General features: G+C 44.6%; 1 protein-coding gene across 13 annotated transcripts in view; it reads left to right on the top strand.

Moving 5' to 3' along the window:
* The window catches only part of slc8a3 (solute carrier family 8 member 3), a 59,038-nt gene extending 37,372 nt beyond the window's left edge, over window positions 1–21,666 (top strand). Inside the window, exons 3-9 of one of the 13 annotated variants that reach the window (XM_060924554.1) lie at window positions 433–456; window positions 661–682; window positions 16,193–16,197; window positions 19,696–19,811; window positions 19,961–20,060; window positions 20,241–20,513; window positions 21,043–21,666. In XM_060924554.1, coding sequence (XP_060780537.1) covers window positions 433–456; window positions 661–682; window positions 16,193–16,197; window positions 19,696–19,811; window positions 19,961–20,060; window positions 20,241–20,513; window positions 21,043–21,419 — 917 coding nt within the window. In that variant the 3' untranslated portion in view covers window positions 21,420–21,666. Of the gene's footprint in view, window positions 1–432; window positions 457–660; window positions 683–3,669; window positions 3,688–5,375; window positions 5,384–5,429; window positions 5,445–8,275; window positions 8,322–8,931; window positions 8,940–9,580; window positions 9,607–12,531; window positions 12,541–13,998; window positions 14,021–15,699; window positions 15,737–16,192; window positions 16,198–19,080; window positions 19,105–19,649; window positions 19,878–19,960; window positions 20,061–20,240; window positions 20,514–21,042 lie in introns of all 13 variants that reach the window. The other 12 variants (XM_060924545.1, XM_060924553.1, XM_060924542.1 and 9 more) reach the window with 12 other exon arrangements.
* Window positions 21,667–24,054: the final 2,388 nt, after the last annotated feature.

Raw genomic sequence — 24,054 nt, 5'->3', positions numbered from 1 at the left:
TTAAAATAGAAAGCAGTTTTAGGGGATTTGTGTCTCTCATGTTTCAGCAGTTCCTCAACAGGGTGACAGCTGATGATCTCACCCCACTTCTCTGGAACATTCCATTACCCCAGACACCCCACCCCTCCATGGATTGTTCCATTCACCATCCCTTCTCTTTCTTTTATTAATCAAGTATCTAAGGTTATGATATACATCAGCGGGAACAGGAAGACAGTTGTCTTGAAGTACACACACACACACACACACACACACCCACCCCTGTGCTCAGTGAGTAGGAGATGAGGTGGAGGCGGTTGTCCAGTAACTGTTGTCATGGTGATGTCTGTCTGCTAGCACCACAGTGTAATGGGTTTAAATTAAACCAGAGAGAGAGAGACAGAGAGAGGGAGAGACAGACAGACAGACAGACAGAGAGAGTGAGTAAGAGAGAATTGTTGGGATTTGGAGTTTCATGTGCAGTAACAGGACTTTGTTAGTGGCTGGGATTGCAAAATTAATCCACTAAATCACACACATGAAGAAAATAAACAAACAGATGAATAAACCACTGCATGTTGTGAAATCATCACATTATCATCATCTCATCTTCTGTTTTTTTTCACTGACATTTACTTCATTCTCTCTCTCTCTCTCTCTCTCTCTCTCTCTCTGCTGTAGCTCTGTTGTTAGCTGATGGTGAGTATTGTTGTCATGGTTTCCCTCACAGGGATAATATAATTAAAGCTGTACGGCCTTTCAATTTCATAAAATCGGTGAAATTTAGTTCCGTCTGAAATGAGGTGATTGTGATATCTGTTTATTTCTGGAATATCTCACAAAATATCAGGCCATTCTGTGGCTGGGAAGTTATTTAATTTGAGGGGATTAAAGCAAATAATGTGCATGAAATCGCTCGCTTGGCGCAGTCAAGCAGACAGAGGAAGTCCGTGTGCGCATGCGCAGGTTTACCTTCTTCTTCTTTTGGGTTTTACAGCAGCTGGCATCCACAGTGTTGCATTACTGCCATCTACAGGTTTCCCTTTGAGCGTGCACTGACAGTTCCATCATTCTGTCGCTAAACGAACAGCTGATCACACCGAGGTGCTCGCTGAGCGCCAATATTTATTAGTTTGGTCCTGCGTTTCCTTTCCTTCGTATAGAACATAACATCTTTTCTTTTCGCTTTCTGTTACTGTAGTCAGTCTGTCACGTTTCATTCGCACACTCACGTCCTCCATTTTTCTCTCTTGTTTCAAATTTGTATCCCACAATGCCTTGCGTGAACGGGGAAAGCCCACCACGAGATGCATGACATAGTATCTTGAATTGTGTCATGTTGAAGCAGGACAAAATAGCAGAGAATTTAGGGCCATGTAGCCCTAAATTAATTAATTGTTCTACTTAAAAAGAAAAAAAAACTATTAAAATTGGAAGTCTGCGATTCAAATTCAGTAGCTTTCGGTCACTAAACAAAAATAATTGGGTGTCGGGGAAAATCCTTTTTATGACCTACACTTGAAAAATCTGAAAGGCAGTACAGCTTTAACTGAAACTAAAACTAGCAGTTGTTTCCTGAACTTAAATAAAAATAAAAACAACAGTTTTCAATAATGCAACATGAACTAAAAGGAAATAGAATTCCAGGTAAAATCAGCTTCGTTTTCGTTTCCATTTCGTTTTTTTTTTCTGGCCGAAAAGCACGAACAAGATGCTGTGGAGCGCGTCAGTAAAAAGCATTCCCATGTTGTGCGTCACGTTTTGCTTTTATGGCAATATTATTTTGAAACATGTCAACACTCTAACTGCCATATGAATGGTTGTCTGAAAAGGAGCGTCTCTGAGCGCTTTCTCTGTCGGGCGCCACCTGCTGTCACCTTCTACAAGTGGAAGTTGAAGTTAGACAGATTTCTGGGCTGTTTACAGGATTGTGGTGTTTGTGTGCTGAGTTTCATCCAGTACACTGATAAAGGGCTCTCTACAGAACAGGATCATATTCTAACATGCTCCCATTACAATGATTTCTATCTGGAAGGACGTGAGTAAAGTTGATTTATTTATGTAAAGGATGAGACTGGAGGGAGGAATGGATGGAGCTCAGTAAAGTCCGTGTACGTTTTTACAGCTTGCTGAATTCCGAATAGTGAACCGCAAACGAACTTTCCCAGAGGGATTTCTGCACGAACCAACAGCATATTAATCAAAACAACTCCCCTGTTTTCATCAACCTCAAAAACACACTGAAATGTTCCTCTCTACGATGAAGAGTCTCAGTGTCACATCAGGTACAACACCTGACACAAGTCTCCAACATTACAATCAAACACTGTTTATTTATTTACAATCATTTTAAACTAAATCAATACTTAGTGACAAATAAATAAAGCTGATATTTGGTGGCTGGTGGTACATTTTTGGGGGGTGCAGTCAGCATATCATTAATATGTAATTTAAAAGTTTATGTACAACTTTTGGCATTTGAATCTGAACTGCATTTTGTCTGAATAACAAACATGATACAGAAAAGTTATAACTTGTTACCAAAAAAGCACTAAACTTATGGTTTTGTGTTCTGTCCTTTTGTGTAATTTGATGAGACGATGTGCGCTCACTCTATCCACTTTCAGGTTTTCTTTCAAACATATATTTTAGAGGAAAAATAATGGTAGAATAAATAATCTACTTCATTCCCGTTCATTACACAACATGTCTATTAGTGATATATTACAGAAGTATCACCAAAATGGGCTGGAATATAATGTAGATATTTGATGATGATGTTTGTCCTTCGGGGTCGAAGATGACCATGACTTCATTTTGATGGGTGGTGGGTGTGGGTCCTCACCATGACTGATGAGGCCAGTCCGGGCTTTGAAGGTACACCCACGTGTCGACATTCCACGTGCCAAGGTTGAGTACCTTCACTATCTTTTTGTTGTAATTCGACTGCTGAATGGGATCCCCCCAGCTGTGGTGTGCTGGCCAGCGTGAGGTGAAGCAGGCTATGTTTGGGGCACATTTTCTAGCCCCTTCCTCCATGGAGGTGAGCAGAGCAAATCCTAAACAGGGCTGCTCAGACACCCAGGGGGCTCCCGGACTCTGCTGCTGCTTTGTTCCAGCAGAGAGCGACCCTATGCCCTGGGCTGCCTGTGTGCAGGTTCGTGACTACAGCTTCCAGTGTTTCTGCACCTGCTGCTTAGCCACTTGCCCATCACCACAGGACTTGAATTTGAAGTCATGACTTGCACGTGACTTGGATTAGAGTGAGGGAGCATTGCGCAGCCGTCAGCCTCACTCTTTCGTCCTGACCTCACTGGGTCCAGGGACAAGACAGACTCAAGACGGCTGGAGCTAGGCCGGGATGCAGTGGATGGCCAACAGTGTTCTATGTGTTACACTGTGCCCTGATCACACTCCAAAAACTCTTTGCTGGGTCCGTCTTCCTGCCTGTTGAATCACCAGGTGATGGTCTCCTCCACGCAGTCTGCTGAGTCCAGTCTTCCAGCTGTGTGAGACGGCTGCCTCTCCAGTAGCTCTGTAGTTTTTAGCTCTTTAAACCTCTTTTTTTCCACCTTTATTACATTTTTGCTCTTCTTACGAAGACATAGTGTGTTTTACTTATATCACATGGATATTTTTAACTTTAACACGCAACCAGGAGCCAGTTTTCTCACTTATTTGAGAGAGGAGGTGATGGCCCTGAAAACAGTGAGACGAGCCGGGATATGACACTCCATCCTGGCCGAGTTGAGGAGGAAACCCAGGGGCTGCAAAGCTGGAGCTAAGCTAAAGGCTAGGCTACCGGACAACTGGCGGCGCTACAAACCATCCATTCCCTCCGTTATCATGGGGAATGTAAACTCGCTGCCGAATAAAGTCGACGAGCTTTCCGCTCTGAACAACCAGCGGATTTATCGGGAGAGCAGCTTATTTATCTTTACGGAGACATGGCTAACACACCTTGTACCGGATGCTAACGTGGACCTGCGGGGATTCACTGCTGTGAGAGCCGACAGAGACACTAATACATGCGGGAAAAGCAAAGGTGGGGGACTCATCATTTATGTTAACAACCACTGGTGTAACCCGGGACATATCTCCGTAAAGACAGTTTTATGTTGCCCGGACTTGGAGCTGCTAGCCGTTAGCCTGCGGCCATATTATCTGCCGAGGGAGTTCAGTCACGTGATCACCATCTGTGTTTACATCCCTCCGAGGGCAGACGCAGCCGCTGCATGTAAGAGGATTCACTCTGTCACAGCAAGGCTGCAGACACAGCACCCTGAGGCATTTATCATAATTTCTGGGGACTTTAATCACGCTACTTTGGACTCTACTTTGGCTTTTTACCAGGCTGTGGATTGTCCAACAAGGAACAACAGGACAATTGACTTGCTGTATGCTAATGTGAGGGATGCATACAGAGTCACACCCCTCCCCCCACTAGGGAAGTCTGACCACAACTTGGTTCATCTACAGCTGAAGTACACCCCCCTGGTTCAAAGGCAGCCTGCAACAACTAGCTCCATCAGGAGGTGGTCCCCTGAAATGGAAGATGCCCTCAGAGACTGTTAGGACACCACGGACTGGGATGTGCTGCTTAACCCACACTGTGAGGACATAGAGAGGCTGACACACTGTCTGACGGATTACCTCAACTTCTGTGCATATGTGGTCTCCCCCGCTAAGACTGTACGGTGTTACCCTAATAACAAGCCATGGGTAACACAGGAAGTCAAAGCTGTCCTCAACAGGAAAAAGGCCGCCTTCAGGAGCAGGGATAGGGAGGCGATGAAAGCAGCACAACAGGAGGTGAAACGCTGCGTGAGGGAAGCTAAGGACAGCTACAGGAGAAAGGTGGAGCAGAAGCTGAAGGAGAACAGCATGAGGGAGGTCTGGGAAGGTGTGAAAACCATCACAGGCCACAACACAAAGACCAGAGTTGTTGAGGGGACAGTGGAGAGGGCGAACGAGTTGAATGACTTCTTCAATTGGTTCAACCAGCCCACGTCCCCCCACCCTCCCCCTTACTGTAGCCACCTCTCCTTCTTCCTTCAACACACCTCCCCCCAGTCATCACAGCAGCCCCCTCCTTCCCCTCCTCCCCCACCTCAACACAGACTCCTCTATGCATTACTGCAGACCAGGTCAGAGGTCAACTGAGAAAGCTTCACCCTAGGAAAACAGCAGGCCCGTACAAGGTGTGTCCCCGACTACTGAAGACCTGTGTTGCTGAACTGGGTGAACCACTCCAACACATCTTCAACCTCAGCCTGCAGCTGGGGAGAGTGCCCACCCTCTGGAAGGCATCATGTATCATTCCAGTTCCCAAAAAGAATTGGCCCAGCGAGCTGAACGACTTCCGACCGGTGGCACTCACTTCACATCTGATGAAGACGTTGGAGTGGCTCTTCCTCGGCCTCCTCAGACCCCAGGTACAACGTGCCCAGGACTGTCTGCAGTTCGTGTACCGGGCAGGTGTTGGTGTGGAAGACGCCATGTTTTATATTTGAGACTACAGCTCCCTAATCCATCACAAAATCCAATTTTGTGTTTCGTATGTTCAGTACTGCCTAGTATGTGAGTGAATAAACTCCCTTACCATTTTCTCTTGTCCCAGCAGTTTTTAACAAGTACTTTTAGCATAAAATGTGTTCACCATTTTAATTGTAACATTTCGCTTTAAAAGCCTTATTCATTTACATAGATTTTTAAAAATGTGATTAATCGCGATTAACTATATGAAATTCTGAGATTAATCGCGATTCATTTTTTTAATCGTTTGACAGCCCTAATAATATTATAGCATATGAACCATTGAATTGTGTAGTTTTGTGTATTTCACCTCAATAAATCACTGCATTGTCTTGTGACAATGAGACCAATAATGAGATACGCATCACAGTTATGATACATATTTATTCCTTTCTTTGACACCACATGCCATGTGCCAGAAACACCACCACCACATTTATTATGGTGTGACTCTGCTGGGTGTTCAAGTTCAGAGCAGCCCCCAAACATGGTCATGATGGACTATAACTCCCAAGCACCACAGTGCCCTTCCTCCCCTGAATATTAATTACACACCTGTTTCCCATTTCCCAGTAATCAGCCTGCCTGTTTAAACCATGCTCAAACAGACTTTGCAAAGTCTCGCTCAGTGTGACGACCTGACCTTATTGAGTCGTTGTTTCCTGTTTCCAGACTCTGACCTCATTTCTGTTTATTTCTGACCTCGACCTTAGTTTAGTCTCTGATATTGTGTTTGCTCATCAACCGACCTTTGCCTGACCCTTACTTCTTTTCCTGGATTATAACTTGGATTTGGTTACCAGTTTGCAATGCACCTGCTCTCCCCTATGCCTACATCTGTAAGTGCCTGCACCCTGACAGGATACTTCGCCAACATGGATGCAACAGAGGAAATGAAGCAAACTGCTCTTAATGCGCATGGACACCTATTGGGAGAACACCAGCAGATGTTAAGTGAACTCAATACTCGAATGTCACAACTGTTGTCTCGCAGGTCCTCCTGACACATCCCATGTCCTCAACCAGTGCTGCCACGATGGTTCCTCAACCCTAAAAATTCTCCGGAGTGGTATCGGAATACAAAGGCTTCCTCCTCCAGTGTTCACTGTTCTTCACGGGTGCTACTGAAGAACAGAAGCTCACCCAGTTCATTAACCTTTTCACGGGCAAGGCTATGAAGTGGGCTAGTGCCATATGGGAGCGCGGCAGTGAGCACACAACCTCATATGACCGTTTTATGGAGTTGTTCAAAGGAGTGTTTGATCATCAGCCCAAGGGAGTGGAAGTCGGAGAGTAGCTACTCACAATCGAGCAAGGGTAGAGGAGAGTGTTTGAATATACACTGTAGTTCTGTACATTCACGCTTGGAAGTGGATGGAATGAGCCAGCACGCAAAGCCACCTTCTACCATGGTCTGAACCCCGATGTCCTCACCAAATTGGCGTGTCATGATGAACTCTTGTCACTGGACTCCCTGATCAACCTGGCCATCAAACCGGACCATCTGCTCTGCAACCAATCCTCCTTACAGCACTCACCAGTTCTTTCACAATCTCCACGGAACCCCATGCTGATGGAAGTATCCAATACTTGCATGACCCAATCTGAGAGAGAGAGAAGGCGGAAAAAGGGGGTATATTTCTATTGCAGAGGACAGGACCATCTCATAGCACAATGTCCAGTGCACCCATCCAACCCTAGAAAAACAGGTCACCCTCGTCATGATTCCAGCCCCAACAGCCCGGTGAGTCACAGAATCTATTCAGTACAACATTCTCTTAAAATTCACGTTTTACTGAAACTTCCTGACTTGACCCATGTTCTTTCTGCCCTCATAGACTCTGGGGCAGAAGGCATCTTCATCGATTACGAGGTCGTCCAGAGCTTCAACCTGCCTACTGAAAGACTTCCACGCCCAATAAGCTTAAAAGCCATAGATGGCGGACCCACTGGCGAAGGGCTCGTCACTGTTTGCACTGCACCCATAGTAATTCAGGTTGGGGCCCTACATATCAAATGCATCTCCTTGTTCATCATATGTACTGCTTGTCAAGCCATCATGTTGGGTTTCCCTTGGTTACAACAACATGACCCTCATTTTCTGGCAGCACTGTGAAATCCTGCAATGGTCTCCTTCATGTTTCCATGAACGTGTGCAACTTCCCCAAGTCACCCTGGCTTCTACTTTCATAGAGAACCTCTCATCTGGGGGCATTGAACACGTCCCCACCTGTTATCACAAGCTCAAAGAAGTGTTCAGCAAGATGGCGGCGTGCCTAGATGCAGCAGCTTTGTGTTCTCTGACTCAGAGTTTGTTTTTTCCATCCTGTCTGGTTAAAAACACCTATAGCAGGCTGGATATTTTATCTATAGGACAAAAGTTCGAGGGAAGCTTGTCATACGACTTTCTCCGTATCCACAACATTCCGGATGACATCGCACGGGCACCGGGCTTTCTGTGGATTACAATCCCAGCGTCGAGGAGCCGGTGGTGGCGCAGAGAATGTAAACAAAAGAGGGGGCGCTGGGGCGGTGTGCTAGTGAGGCTAAGGAAGCAGCCACACAAACCACCACTTCCAAGCATTTTCCTCTCTAATGTGAGGTCTCTTGTGAACAAACTGGACAAGTGGAAGCTGCGGATTGCAACCGATAATCTTATCCGGGGCTGCTGCATTCTGCTGATCACAGAGACGTGGTTGAATCCACTCATACTGGACATGGCTATTGAGCTAGCAGGCTACACAGCACACCGGCAAGACAGGTCGGAAAGCTCTGGTAAGAAAAGAGGAGGGGGGCTATGCATTTATGTAAACAACAGCTGGTGCACGAATTCCACAGTAGTTGCTAGACACTACTCTCCGGATGTGGAGTTCATGACAATTAAATGCAGACCCTTGTACCGTACTTCCCCCATGAGATTAACGCTGTACTACTCACTGCTGTGTATATAGCACCAGATGCTAATGCTAGCTCGGCTCTGGGGCTTTTGCATGACACCATCAGCAACAAACAGAACAAGTATCCCGAGGCTGCTCACATCATTTCCGGGGACTTTAATCATTCTGATCTGAAAGCAGTCCTCCCCAAATTCCATCAACACATAAAGTGTACAACCAGGGGAGGTAAAACACTGGACAAGTTGTACACAAACATCAGATGGGCCTACAGGGCTAAACCCCTAGCACACCTTGGCCAGTCTGATCACATGTCCCTGCTTCTGATCCCTGCATATATCCCCCTCCGGAAACAAGCTCCCATTATGACCTAGACTGTTAGCACATGGCCTGAGGATGCCTCCCTCCAGCTACAGGACTGCTTCCAAAGAACCGACTGGGAGATTTTTGCTCACCAGGACCTGGAGAACCACACTACAGCAGTCCTGGATTACATCAGGTTCTGCACAGACAATGCCACCAGGGACAAATGTATAAGGATTTATCCCAACAGGAAGCCCTGGATGACAAAGGAGGTCCAGAGCCTGTTGAAAGCCAGGAACACTGCTTTCAGGTTGGGGGATAAGGCACTCTACAGTGCAGCTAGAGCCAACCTGAAAAGAGGCATCCGTGAGGCCAAGGCAACATACAGGAGGAGGATAGAGGACCAGCTCAGGAGCAACAACACCAGGCAGGTGTGGCAGGGTATCCAGCACATCACCAGTTACAGATCCAGCAACCCCCCGCCCACGGAGGGAGACTCTTCTCTGGTGAGGAGCTGAATATCTTCTTTGCCCGCTTTGAGGTGACACCAACAGCAGCTCCATCACAGCCACCTGTCCACAGCAGCCTCACACTCACGGTAGAGGAGTGTGAGGTGAGGCGGGTGATGAGGAAGGTGAACCCAAGGAAGGCTGCAGGACCTGACTGTGTGACGGGACGGGTGCTGAAAGACTGTGCGGATCAACTGGCTGGAGTCTTCACAAGGATTTTTAACCAGTCCCTGTCTCAGGCCATTGTCCCATCCTGCCTTAAGAACCGAAAGTGTTCACATCGGTACTCCATGAGTTGTTCACTAGGAAATACATTCTGCCTCCCTTTGACTTGCCGGTGGTGATGCTCGAGCGATCCAGGTGATACAGGGAGAAGCCCTCCGGTTGTATGGTGCTGTCTGGGGTGTCAGGTGTTAGCCATGTTTCAGAGAAACAAAACATACAGCAGTTCCTCATGTCCCGTTGTGTGCTGATACAGCAGTGAAGCTCATCCATTTTGTTGCCAATAGATTGCACATTGGCAAGCAAAATGCTCAGGATGGGAGGCAGAGTAGGACGCCGTCATAGTCTCACCAGTAGAGTAAAGTTTTTTACTCTAAAATTAAAAATTAAAAGTAAAATTTGAGTACAGTAAATTTAAAATTTAAAATTCCTCCTCAGTAGCCTGCCATGTTTTCCCCATTTCCACTTATGTTGATGCTCATAGCCAGAACTCCACTCACTCACTCCCTTGACTCCTGCTGTTGAGCACTGATGATGGCTCTCCAAAAACGTCTGTCCTGCATGCTGGTTTCAATCTCCTGGATCTCATAGCCAGTGTCATCCTATAGTAGGTTAACATAGGTCTTCTTGGGATGCCCCTGAGTTGGAACTCCAGGATACTTCTGGTTTAACAATGTCCTTCAGTATCCCCAGCGGTGTACAGAAGTCTGGAACATTTTGTCTGATGTCCAGTAGAGTCTGGCAGTCATAATTGATTGCGGAAGATGTAGATTGTGCTAAAAAACTAACAATTAAAGCTAAAACTATGAAAATGAAGAGAGAGACTCGTAGTGTGTTGTCATCAGTCAGCGCCATCATAGCCAACTATGCGGACAAACAGGGGACATGCCTGTATACTCACCCAGTGATTGAATTTGGGTGTCCACCAAAGGCCTGCCCAACCCCAATATATGCCATAAGCTCTAAGCTTGTTCGATAGGCCCTTTCAAGATGCTAAACAGAGTCAAAGAAGTACCCTACAAATGAGAACTTCCACCACGTTGCCGCATGGCCCCAACCTTTCATGTATCATGCCTCAAGCCTGCCATTCAAGGTCCCTTAGCCACCAACTCACCCATCAGTGAACCTCCACTACCCCTAGATTTGGAAGGAGAACCAATCTACCAAGTTCAAAAGATCCTTAACTCCCATCGCAGACAAGGCTGTCTGGAGTACCTGGTGGACTGGAAGGGATACAGCCCGGATGAAGAAAGTTGAGTGCCAGCTAAAGACATCCTAGGTCCACTCCTGACTCAAGAATTTCACAGTCAATATCCTGATAAGCCAGCTCCCAGGAAAAGAGGTTACTCTACAAATAGAGTTTGCTCCCAGAGTGAGCGCCTTGGAAGGGTTCTGTCAGTAATAACACCAAAAACCCAAGTTCAGAGTGCCTCCAAACATGGCCACAATGGACTACAACTCCCAAGTGCCACAGCCCTCCTCCCCTGAATATTAACCACACACCTGTTTCCCGTTTCCCAATCATCAGCCTGCCTATTTAAACCATGCTCAGACAAATAGACTTTGCGAAGTATTGCTCAGTGTTACAACCTGACCTTACCAAGCCTTTGTTTCCTGTTTCCAGTATTCCCATGACTCTGGCCTCGTTTCTATTTATTTCTGACCTTGACCTTAGTTTTGTCTCTGATATTCCGTTGGCTCATTGACGGACCTTTGACGGACCCTGACTTCGTTTCCTAGATTACAATTTGGATTTGGCTACTGGTTTGCGATGCACCTGCTTTTCCCTGTGCCTGCATCTGTAAGTGCCTGCACCCTGGCAGACAGCAGTGAACCAGCACTTTCACTTTACATCATTACTATACAGTTACCATCCAATATCAAACTCGATACATTAAACAGTTATCTGGCTATATCTGTCACTGCCACGCGCATTGGAGCTTGGAGCGCAGCACCATTAGGATTAATCCCTATGCACCTGTTCCTGATTAGAGCTTAATCACAGCGCACACATATAAAGACTCTGAGTAACACACAGACTTTATGAAAACCTTGTATTTTGTATCACTTTTCTGGTTTTGACCCTGTTTGTGTTTTTGGACTGTGAGTATTGTATTCTGCCTAATATCCTGCCTGTGTCTCAGTCTACCACTGCCTGATTTTCCACTTGGCCTTTGTCTCCATTTTGGATCTGTTTGCTCGCGTGTTTTCAATAAAACTCTTCCTGTGATTACATCCGTCTATCGCCCTGACACGACAAACTGTCAACTGTCCAACAAGCGAGTAGACTAATAAAACTGTTTTAACTCATTTTATATGAAACTGTCATGAATATTTTCCGTAAAATGAATGAATGAATGAATGCTTTATTATTATTTATATGCTCGTCTCTCCTTGGAGCTAGATAGCGCCAGTGTGTTTGTCGGCTTGCCGTCAGCTCCTACTTGTTCGCCCGATGTCTTGTCTGTTTGTGTTTGTGTTCCTCCTGCTGTTGTTCTGGGGCTACTCAGATGCATCTACCTGGATTTATGACCGTCAATTACTGCTGAACATTCGAAATTCACTAGAAAGCCAATTTAGTGACTGTCTGGCTCCATTCAGGTGCCACCCAACGTTTACGCACCCTCTCGCAGATTGCGTCCACTGGCTGCCCTGCTACATCACTCCTCGGAGAAAATGGTGCAGGAAGAGGGGAACCCGTGGTGGTGCCCGGGTATGGGTCAGGAAAAGGGCGAGTGTTGCCCCTGTGCTAAGGTCCTGTCTGCTATCCATCGACCGTACAGGACGGAGTGACCTATACCTCGCCCGGCAATCGCAGGATCCAAGCTACTCCTTTCACATATCCATCGCTCCACACCAGAGCCAGACGCTCTCTGCCTGGCTGAGGCTGCGCGTCCGAAGCGGCGGAGTGAACCTCCTTAACATTCGTCAGCTGGAATACACTGGTTGTCGCCGAGAGTCAGCTAATTCTTCGGCAAAAGTGGCTCTGGTAAACTGCCGGTCGGTGTCAAACAAGACTTTCATTTTAAATGACCTCTTCACTGATTGTGACTTGGACTTTCTGTTTTTAACCGAGACATGGATTGGAGCTGGCACTGGTGAGTTATCTGCCTTTGGAGAACTTTGTCCTACAAACTGCTCCTTCATTAGCACCCCGAGGCCTGCTGGCAGGGGTGGTGGTGTGGCTTTAGTTTTTAAAAAACGTTTTAAAGTGCTTAGACTCTCTGTAGAAAGTTACTCCACCTTCGAACTGCAGTGCGTAAAAATAGATTCTGCTATGGCACCATTGGTTTGCGCACTGATCTATAGACCTCCTAAACCTAACAAAGACTTCATAGCGGAGTTCTCGGACTTTCTGTCTCAGTCAATAACATTATATGACCGTCTGTTAATACTGGGTGACTTTAATATCCACATCTGTTGTCCAGGTAAACCCATGGTTGGTGAATTCTGCCATGTACTGGACTCTTTTAGACTTCTTCAACACATTAACACTGCCACTCATATTCATGGACATACTCTTGATCTGGTTTTATCATATGGGCTTTTCTGTTCACAATGTAAAAATTGAAAATGCGACCTTCTCTGACCATGTGCCTATTGTGTTTGACGTCACCCTCTCAAAGTCTCTGCTTAGCGCTAAATCCCCAGGCCACTATTCTCATTATATGAATTGTCATACTGCTAGTGTGTTTTCTGAATGTTTTCAACGTAATGCTGTCTCAACTGCCATTTCTACTGCTGGCACTCTTCTTTCAAGCTCTCATGATTTACTATGCCTCTTCAACTCCTCTTGTCTGGTGATACTAGACTCTATAGCCCCCCTAAAATATAAACGCCCCAAACTAAAATCTCAACAGTGGCTGGATGACTCCACCCGCTCTCTCAGGCAGGCCTGTCGGAAAGCGGAGCAGAGATGGAAAAAGGAACGTCTTACTGTCTCTCTGGATATTTTTAAATATTCCTTAGAAAATTATCAAACAGCAGCTAAAAAGGCAAGAGCCAAATATTTTTCTGATCTCATTAGTAAACATTCTCATAGACCTAAAATCCTTTTTAGCACCATTAACTCAGCGATAAACCCACCGATTTCTACGGATGTTGAAGAATTTTAGAATTTTCTTAACTTTTTTAACGATAAAATTGAAAAGATCAGATCTCAGTTCTCCTCCTCTCCACTCCATACTCTTCTGGACTGGCCAGGTGCCACAGCTGTTTTTAACCAATTCCAACAGGTTTCCTTCTCAGAGCTAAAGGATATAGTAATGCATATGAAACCTACATCCTCACCCCAGGATGTTGTTCCCTCTTATATCATTAAAGATACTTTTGATATAGTTTGCCCTAGCATCCAAGTTATCATTAATTCATGCCTAACCACCGGCACTGTCCCAGCATGTTTTAAGCATGCAGTTGTCCAGCCCATGCTTAAGAAACATAATCTTGATGCCAGGCGTCCAAAAAATTACCGTCCCATATCAAAGTTATCTTTTATCTCAAAAGTGCTAGAAAAAGTTGTTCTGTCACAGCTGTTACCTTTCCTAAGTTCAAATGAGTTACTGGAACCCTTTCAGTCAGGTTTCAGACCTCTACATAGCACTGAAACTGCTCTGTTAAAGGTGACAAATGATCTCTTACTCACTTTAGACTCTGGTGAAAATGTTATTCTGATTTTATTGGACCTTAGTGCAGCTTTTGACACAGTCGACCACAACATCCTACTGTCCCGCCTTGAACATTGGGTGGGCATTACTGGTACAGCGTTAGACTGGTTCATCTCTTACATCACCCAGAGGACTTTTTCCGTTTCTTTAGAAAATTTCTTTTCCTCCTCTGCCCCTGTCTTCTATAGGGTCCCTCAAGGGTCCATACTGGGGCCAATTTTGTTCTGCCTGTATATGCTACCTCTAGGCAACATCATTAGGAAGCATAACATCTCTTTCCACCTTTATGCTGATGACTTCCAGCTATATCTCCCTTTAAAAACGAATGCTTCCATCCAACCTCTCATTAACCGCCTCCATGACATTAAGTCTTGGATGTCAAATAATTTTCTTCAACTAAACAGCGATAAAACTGAAGTTATCATTTTTAGCCCTCATAAATCTCTAAACCACTTCTCTAATAGCTTAGATTATCTCTCCCCATATGTCAAGTCCCACGCCAGGAACTTGGGCGTCATCCTTGACTCTGAGCTCTGCCTTGATAATCAGCTATGTCGTCAAAAACAGTTACTATCAGTTAAAAATCATTGCCAAACTCAAATCCTTTCTGTCCTATCATGATTTGGAGAAAGTCATTCATGCCTTCATCACATCACGCTTAGACTACTGCAATTCCTTATACCTTGGCCTCCCTCAGTCTTTTCTATCACGTCTTCAGTTAGTCCAAAATGCAGCTGCAAGACTGTTGACAGGCACTAGGAAGTGGGAGCATATTACTCCAACTCTTGCCTCCTTGCATTGGCTCCCCGTTCAATTCAGGGTAAAATTTAAGGTTTTACTGCTTGTTTTTAAGGCTTTACATGGCCAGGCTCCATCCTATATTAGTAGCCTCATCCACACACAATCCACATCCAGATCCCTTAGATCTGCAAATAAAGACTTATTAATTGTGCCCAGAACACGCATGAAAACGAAAGGTGACAGGGCTTTCTCTGTTGCCGCTCCATGTCTATGGAACTAATTACCTTCTAATGTTAAAAGTGCCTCTTCCATTTTAATTTTCAAATCCCAGCTTAAAACTTACCTTTATCCTCTGGCTTTTCCTTCGTCTTAACCCCCTTTTCCTGCTTTATTTCTCAAAATTCCTGTGTACTTATATTTGTGGTTTTGTTCATGATTGCATGTGTTATCCCTTTTTTGTGATTATTTATTCCTTCTTGTTTTATTAACTCTGTACAGTACTTTGGTCAGTTTAAATCTCATCTCATCATCTCTAGCCGCTTTATCCTTCTACAGGGTCGCAGGCAAGCTGGAGCCTATCCCAGCTGACCACGGGCGAAAGGCGGGGTTCACCCTGGACAAGTCGCCAGGTCATCACAGGGCTGACACATAGACACAGAACCATTCACACTCACATTCACACCTACGCTCAATTTAGAGTCACCAGTTAACCTAACCTGCATGTCTTTGGACTGTGGGGGAAACCGGAGCACCCGGAGGAAACCCACGCGGACACGGGGAGAACATGCAAACTCCACACAGAAAGGCCCTCGCCGGCCCCGGGGCTCGAACCCAGGACCTTCTTGCTGTGAGGCGACAGCGCTAACCACTACACCACCGTGCCGCCCCAGTTTAAAACTGTGTTTTTAAATGTGCTTTATAAATAAATATTACTTACTTACTTACTTTATTGTCACTAGTCACAAGTACCAGCGAAATTGACCATCAACCCATCCTTACATATACACATACATACAATTGACAGAGGGGGAGTAGACAGGACAGGAAGACAGGGATGAAAAGAAAAAAAATACAGAGTAACATGAGGAGAGGGGAGGAGAAAAAAGCAACCCCCACACTATGCTCCTGTGAGGAGTACAGTGTGGGAACATTAAAAAAACACCTCAGCACATAAGCACAAAATAACACAAGTACACTTTACAACATGAAAACTCAGGACTTGGGAGGGGGAGGGGGCAATCAGGGGTGGGGGGTAAGGGGTGGAGGTAGAGGTAACCCAGTGCAAGCAAGCAGCTGTCCGTTCCTGCAGCCATGACAGCGCTGGTCGCGCACCCGCTTGTCACAGTGGGGGTAAAAGCAGCAACTGCGGGAAGTAAGGGAAGGAATATGAGAGAGTCTCACTGCAGTGATCTCTAGGGGGAGTTGTTGTCCCAGCAACGGCCTTGGCCAAGGCCAGTGCTGGCTGAGGGAGCCGAAAGCAGATAAGATTGGAACTGTTTGGTCTTGGGGCGAGTAGACGCATTCTTTTATACGACTACTCTGTTTGTCCATTCTGGTCTCCAAATCGATCCATTTTCCTTTGCAAAGCCAAAAGCTTCTCCATGATGTTATCCATGTTGCGGTTCAAGTTCTGAATAGTCACAGTCTGAGTGCCGACAGCTCTGCCCACCGCTTCAGTCATGTCGGGCAGCTTTATGGGGCTTTGGACAGCTGTCACCGTCTTCTGATTTCCTCGATAAACCAGGGCAGTGCCTAATCCAATCAGCAAAAGTCCTGTAATCATGGTTCCGAATAGGTAGATGTCTTCAATGTCCTCCACAGAAAGAACCGCCAGGCACACGACCCGCCACCTCTCCCACGCGTCCATCATGTAGCCAGCTGCGAACGTTCCGGCAGGACAGGCTGGTTCCCCCGAACCCAGGCTTCTCGTTGAGAAAATTGTGTCAATTGCATAAAGAGACCAGTTTATCAATTCCATGATTTTTAGTTTGGAGAGCAGTGCGGAGAGAGTCTCTCAAAAGTATAGACAATAGACAGATGAGACAGCAGAAGCAGGGAAGATAAGGGAAGGGAGAGGCAGAGAAATGCGACCGCCTTTCGTGAGAGCACGGAGAAGAAAAAAAATATGTTCATAAATAATCCCACAATGCTTTTTTTAAAAAGCAAATTAAAAAGAAGCTCTAGATAAAAACCCATCTACAGTTAGGTCCATATATATTTGGACGCTGACACAAATTTTGTTTTTTTTACCTGTTTACTGAAACATATTCAAGTTATAGTTATATAATGGACATGGACATAAAGTCCAGACTTTCAGCTTTCATTTGAGGGTATCCACATTAAAATTGGATGAAGGGTTTAGGAGTTTCAGCTCTTTAACATGTGCCACCCTGTTTTTAAAGGGACCAAAAGTAATTGGACAATTGACTCAAAGGCTATTTCATGGGCAGGTGTGGGCAATTCCTTCGTTATGTCATTCTCAATTAAGCAGATAAAAGGCCTGGAGTTGATTTGAGGTGTGGTGCTTGCATTTGGAAGATTTTGCTGTGAAGAAAACATGCGGTCAAAGGAGCTCTCCATGCAGGTGAAACAAGCCATCCTTAAGCTGTGAAAACAGAAAAAACCCATCCGAGAAATTGCTACAATATTAGGAGTGGCAAAATCTACAGTTTGGTACATCCTGAGAAAGAAAGAAAGCACTGGTGAACTCATCAATGCAAAAAGACCTGGACGCCCACAGAAGACAACAGTGGTGGATGATTGCAGAATAATTTCCATGGTGAAGAGAAACCCCTTCACAACAGCCAACCAAGTGAACAACACTCTCCAGGAGGTAGGCGTATCAATATCCAAATCTACCATAAAGAGAAGACTGCATGAAAGTAAATACAGAGGGTTCACTGCACGGTGCAAGCCACTCATAAGCCTCAAGAATAAAAAGGCTAGATTGGACTTTGCTAAAAATCATCTAAAAAAGCCAGCACTGTTCTGGAAGAACATTCTTTGGACAGATGAAACCAAGATCAACCTCGACCAGAATGATGGAAAGAAAAAGTATGGCGAAGGCGTGGTACAGCTCATGATCCAAAGCATACCACATCATCTGTAAAACACGGTGGAGGCAGTGTGATGGCTTGGGCATGCATGGCTGCCAGTGGCACTGGGTCACTAGTGTTTATTGATGATGTGACACAGGACAGAAGCAGCCGGATGAATTCTGAGGTATTCAGAGACATACTGTGTGCTCAAATCCAGCCAAACTGATTGGTCGGCGTTTCATAATACAGATGGACAATGACCCAAAACATAAAGCCAAAGCAACCCAGGAGTTTATTAAAGCAAAGAAGTGGAATATTCTTGAATGGCCAAGTCAGTCACCTGATCTCAACCCAATTGAGCAGCATTTCACTTGTTAAAGACTAAACTTCAGACAGAAAGGCCCACAAACAAACAGCAACTGAAAACCGCTGCAGTAAAGGCCTGGCAGAGCATTAAAAAGGAGGAAACACAGCGTCTGGTGATGTCCATGAGTTCAAGACTTCAGGCAGTCATTGCCAACAAAGGGTTTTCAACCAAGTATTAGAAATGAACATTTTATTTACAATTATTTAATTTGTCCAATTACTTCTGAGCCCTGAAATGAAGGGATTGTGTTTAAAAAAATGCTTTAGTTCCTCACATTTGTATGCAATCATTTTGTTCAACCCACTGAATTAAAGCTGAAAGTCTGAACTTCAACTGCATCTGAATTGTTTTGTTCAAAATTCATTGTGGTAATGTACAGAACCAAAATTAGAAAAATGTTGCCTCTGTCCAAATATTTATGGACCTAACTGTATATTACGTAAATAAAGATACAAATTTCGTTGTCCAGTGGTCAAGTGTTTATGAGATACGTTGCCTTGCACTTATGGTCAGTTTCCCGTGGTGGGACACGTGTCATTCTTACGTAAGTTTGTATGCACACCATACGGTCAATGCTATCAAAAATCAGGTCGATGCATTCCCTTATTCTCTTCAGGATGGGGCACTGCTCCACGCGTGAGGCCATTGATACAAGCAGTCACTAAAACTTATATCTGTAAGAAATAAAGCAGAATTTTCTATCAGAAAGATCTACGATAAAACGCACGATAGTCATGAGATCCAGTGTCATTTAGTTTAGAAAACACAGATTTCTTTCGTGTTGGCTAAAACATATGAAAAACATGTTCAGCGAAAATTATTGCTAAGCATTAATTCGGTGTGAAGACGCCTGTTTACAACGCAATAAACAAAATGCGATATCTGTGACAGGAATCAGCAAAACAATATGCCGTCTAATTGCACCAGAAGCAAACAGCTTGTGTCTAAGTGATCTAGTTATTATGGAATATCTGAAAACTGAAACTAACATTAAAACTAAGTAAAAACTAAACTTAAACTTGTCAATTCCCAAAATAAAAATACGTATGCACTTGTAAAATGAACTAAAACTAAACTGAAATAAAAAACAAACTGAAAAACTAAATAAATATAAAAACTCGTGAAAATTTCAAAACCATAACTCTGTCATTTACTGCCTGTGTGTGTGTGCGTGCGTGCACGTGTGTGTGTGTTTCAGGGTTCCACAGTAACTGTAACACACATGTCTGAGGTGAAGAGAATATGAACCGGCTGTGTTTTTGCTCTGAGCTCTGAGCTAATTTGCATGTTATGGATGATTAACGAATCAGATCGCAGCCTGAGAAAACAGAGATTCACCTGACCAATCAGATCTGATCGAGTCTAACTGCATGATCATCATCCAATCAACGTACAAGATTCAAGTCTCTCGCTCTCTCTCTCTCTCTCTGTCAGATGTTCCAGACAGGAAGTTGTCATCAGAGGAAGAGGAAGCGAGGAGAGTAGCTGAGATGGGGAAGCCAGTCCTGGGAGAGCATTCAAAACTCGAAGTTATCATTGAAGAGTCCTACGAGTTCAAGGCACACACACACACACACACACACACACACACAAACCTGTATTGTCATCAAGACACAACTGAAGATGTATTATTAACACAGTGAATACTTCCCCTAGCAATATGTGTGTGTGTGTGTGTGTGTGTGTGTGTGTGTGTGTGTGTGTATAGAACACAGTAGATAAGTTGATTAAGAAGACAAACCTGGCTCTGGTTGTTGGCACCAACTCATGGCGAGAGCAGTTCATGGAGGCCATTACAGTCAGCTCAGGTACACAAACACACACACACACACAGCCTGCTTCTTATTTCGACTGACACACAGTGACTGCTGAGCCTGGACCTTCTCATCGCTTTTCTCAACTGAATGATGTCTTTTACTATCGTCACATCGCTCCCTCTCTCTCTCTCTCTCTCTCTCTCTCTCTCTGACTCTCTGTCTCTCCCCCAGGTGATGAGGATGATGATGATGCTGGGGAGGAGCGTCTCCCATCTTGTTTCGATTACGTCATGCACTTCCTAACTGTGTTCTGGAAGGTTCTGTTTGCATGTGTCCCTCCCACTGAGCACTGGAATGGCTGGGCGTGCTTCTTCACCTCCATCATCATCATCGGCTTCCTCACGGCCATCATCGGAGATCTCGCCTCACACTTTGGCTGCACCATCGGCCTCAAGGACTCCGTCACCGCTGTTGTCTTTGTCGCCCTTGGCACCTCTGTCCCAGGTGTGTGGGTGTGTTCATGTAGGAAGTGGGAGGGGTTAATACATGACACACATACAACACGCTGTGCCTAGAACATCTGTACCTGTGCAAGAGCATGACAAACATCTCGCACATGAAATGTTCTGCATTTAACTGAGTGATCAGAGTTAACAAGATAAATGTGATCAGCTCGCGTGACATCACTATTCAAATCGGCTCATGTGACATCACTATTCACCTTTTCACTCCTTCACATCATTAGCTACGATAGCTATCTGTTGTTATCATAGCTAATGTTAGCATTACAGTGGCGATGTGATGTTACGTAGCTGGTCATTTTATTGAGTGATATTAGCACCACATGGGATATTGATGTTTATCTCACATACTGTAATGAAACCTTTAATCCAATGTTTTCATTCAGTCTTTCTTTCTTTCTCTTCCTTCCACTTGTTCCCTCTGCCTCTTTTTTCTTACTCTTTTTAATTCTTTACTGACATTTCTCTCTCTCTCTCTCTCTCTCTCTCTCTCTCTCCCTTTCCTGTCTTAGACACATTTGCGAGTAAAGTGGCGGCGGTGCAGGACGTGTATGCGGACGCATCCATCGGGAATGTGACGGGGAGTAACGCAGTGAATGTGTTTGTGGGATTGGGCGTGGCCTGGACTGTAGCAGCCGTGTACTGGCGTGTTCACGGCCGTGTATTTGAGGTGCAAGCTGGCTCACTCGCCTTCTCCCTCACGCTCTTCAGTGTCTTCTCCGTCTTTGCTGTGCTTGCCCTCATGTACCGTCGCCGTGGCAACATCGGCGGAGAGCTTGGCGGGCCGAGACGCCATCGCATCATCACGACGCTCTTCTTCATCATGCTGTGGTTCCTCTACATCCTGCTGTCCAGCCTTGAGGCCTACTGCCACATCCAGGGCTTCTAGAGACACGGTGGAAAGACAGGGTGGAAGGCCAGAGAGAGAGAAGGAGAGAGAGAAGGATGAGTGGAGCAGAACTTGAAGAAACACAGGAGTCTGATCTTCTTAAAGTAAGACGTGAGACAAACAAGGAACACAGAGAGAGAGAGAGAGAGAGAGACAGAAAGAGAGTCCTGGAAAGGAAACATTTGTGTCTGACATTGAGTATGTTTTTGGAGAAAGTGAGACAGGAAAAGAGAGAGAGCGAGAGAGAGAAGAGGACAGGAAATAGAGGGATGGATGAGACTCGCTGCACTTGTTCTCTCTCTCTGTACAGAGTGTGAGGAGTCTGAGCTTCTCCAGAGTCTCTATTTTTTTCTTGCCGCTTGCAGAGGAACCGGACTCTTTTTTCTAATTAAGTATTTTGGGGAAAAAACACAGAAAAAGATAACAATTTAAAAAATAAGGTACAAAAAGAGAGCGGACTATTTTCAAATTTATGTATCAGATCAGAGTTTATGTATCGGATATGACCACTGTTACTGAGTGGACCTCATGATGTTGTTCCTTTTTTTGTGTTCGCTAACTGCGCTAAAACTCACAAGCTTACACTGCACACACACACGCACACACACAAAAAGAATCAGATCACACTGGAGGAGAAGAGGAAAGAGGGACCGTAGAAAAACGAATCCAACTTGTCTCACTTCCTGAATGGATTTACATATTGTATGATAAGAAACGTCATGTTGCCATGTTTTCGGTATATGTTGTACAATTGGCTTACACACACACACACACACACACACACACACTGAGTGAGATACACACACAGAGGGAATTGAGAAACTCTGCAGCTTCATGGTGTTTACGTCTTTGGGTTCTGTTTGTTGACCCAATTTTTACTAAATTCCCATTTCAGAGCGAAACCTTCTTGACACTCGTGTGTAAAGGTGACAGTTCTGGTGAGCTGAGCGCAAGTCCACAATAACACACTAAAGCCTGAAAACATATTTTACAACATTATGTGGAGAAGTGTGTGAGTGTTGTTTAAAGATTAAATTACCATCATGAGCGTACAAGCTCACACACATTCTGTGGTTTTGTACATGACGAGAGCTCCAGTCCTGCAGGTGGCACTGTTACAGTTTATACATAACAGGAAGAAGATTTCCGTTCTTCCATCTTGGATTAGATCAGCTTTGGCACATCTCTCTGTTAACAACCAATCACATGCGTGGGCGTGTAGCGTGTTCTTCAGCGTGACACAGCGAGCAACGTCTCCGCATGGCGTCCGTTTGCTCCACAGTTACATCATGGCATTCATGGAAGCGAGCCGAACTCCGCAGGGAGCATGCTGAGGCTGTGACACGTTGCTTCATGTTGTAGTGTAGATGAAGGTAAACACAGCCATTTGGTTGTTATGTGACCTCCACAAGTCCATGATGGCAAAATTGATTGCGATTTTTTTTTTCTGTATTGTGTAATTTTCATGTTTGAATGATGTGTCATGTACAAGCGACACTGACGTATAAGAAAGTGTGTTTTACGTTCATGGAGTCAAAAGAAACAAAATATCGGAAATGATGTAAAGAACATGGGACAGCACATCACAACAGAACCAGGAAACAGACAGCCAATGAGAGGCAGAGGTGGGCAGGGCCAATAACCAAAGAGTAGAATAAAGGAAGGAGTACTGTGTGTGTGTGTGTGTGTGTGTGTGTGTGTGTGGTGTAAAACTGAACATTTGTTGCCATAACCCAACATTTCAGCCTCTCTCTCACACACACACACACACACACATGCACGGAGGAGAGAAATGGCCGCTGTATACAGTATTTTTATACAATTGTTCAGTTTGTGCGTCTAATTTTCTCCTCCTAACCTTTTGACCTTTGACCCTGGAGTTTTTCTGTGCACTGTAAATGATTTTAATATTTGGATTAATCTATTCTATGGATGGTGCAGGGGTGGGGGCGGGGCAATATATATATATATATATATATATATATATATATACATACTGGAAATACCTAATATATAAAATATATATCTTTATCTTTTGCTGTTTACATTTCACAACGTTTTTGATGTAATTTTGTGTTTTTATGACTGTGTGGGCCTGTGTGCAGATCAAACATATATGGGCATGTGGGCAGGTCTTTCAGTCCTTATATGGAAGTCTTCAAGTAGGAAGCTGATTGATATATGCGCATGTATTATCACAGGGTTTATTAGCCAGCTCGCTAACCTGAGGGGATTTCCATATTAACTGAACAACTGATCACTGCTAAGGCTAGCTAGCTTTCATGCACACCATTGACAGGATTTTTGATCAGATTTAGGTCATACTTAGAAACAATCATAATTATTTTTAAAGCTAGCCAGATAGCTAGCATAAGCTAGCATGACAGGATTACTATATTTATAAATGTTTACAATGTTAGCAGCTGGTTAGCAATCATGATCTCGCCTGACAGAATTTAAATGAAATCAGAAATCCATACAGGCACATTAAATCTTCTCTCCTGCTAACTGGCTAACACACACTAACACATGCTAACCTGACAGGATTTAAAGGATCATAAATCATCTTCACTGCTAATGTGAGCTTGCTAACACAAGCTAACCTGACAGAATTTGAAGCTAAACAATAAATCGT

This window comes from Neoarius graeffei, chromosome 7 (genome assembly GCF_027579695.1).
Source record: "Neoarius graeffei isolate fNeoGra1 chromosome 7, fNeoGra1.pri, whole genome shotgun sequence".
NCBI classification, from domain to species: domain Eukaryota; kingdom Metazoa; phylum Chordata; class Actinopteri; order Siluriformes; family Ariidae; genus Neoarius; species Neoarius graeffei.
The sequence above is the reverse complement of the archived record's forward strand: the minus strand, read 5'-3'. Positions and strand labels throughout refer to the sequence as shown.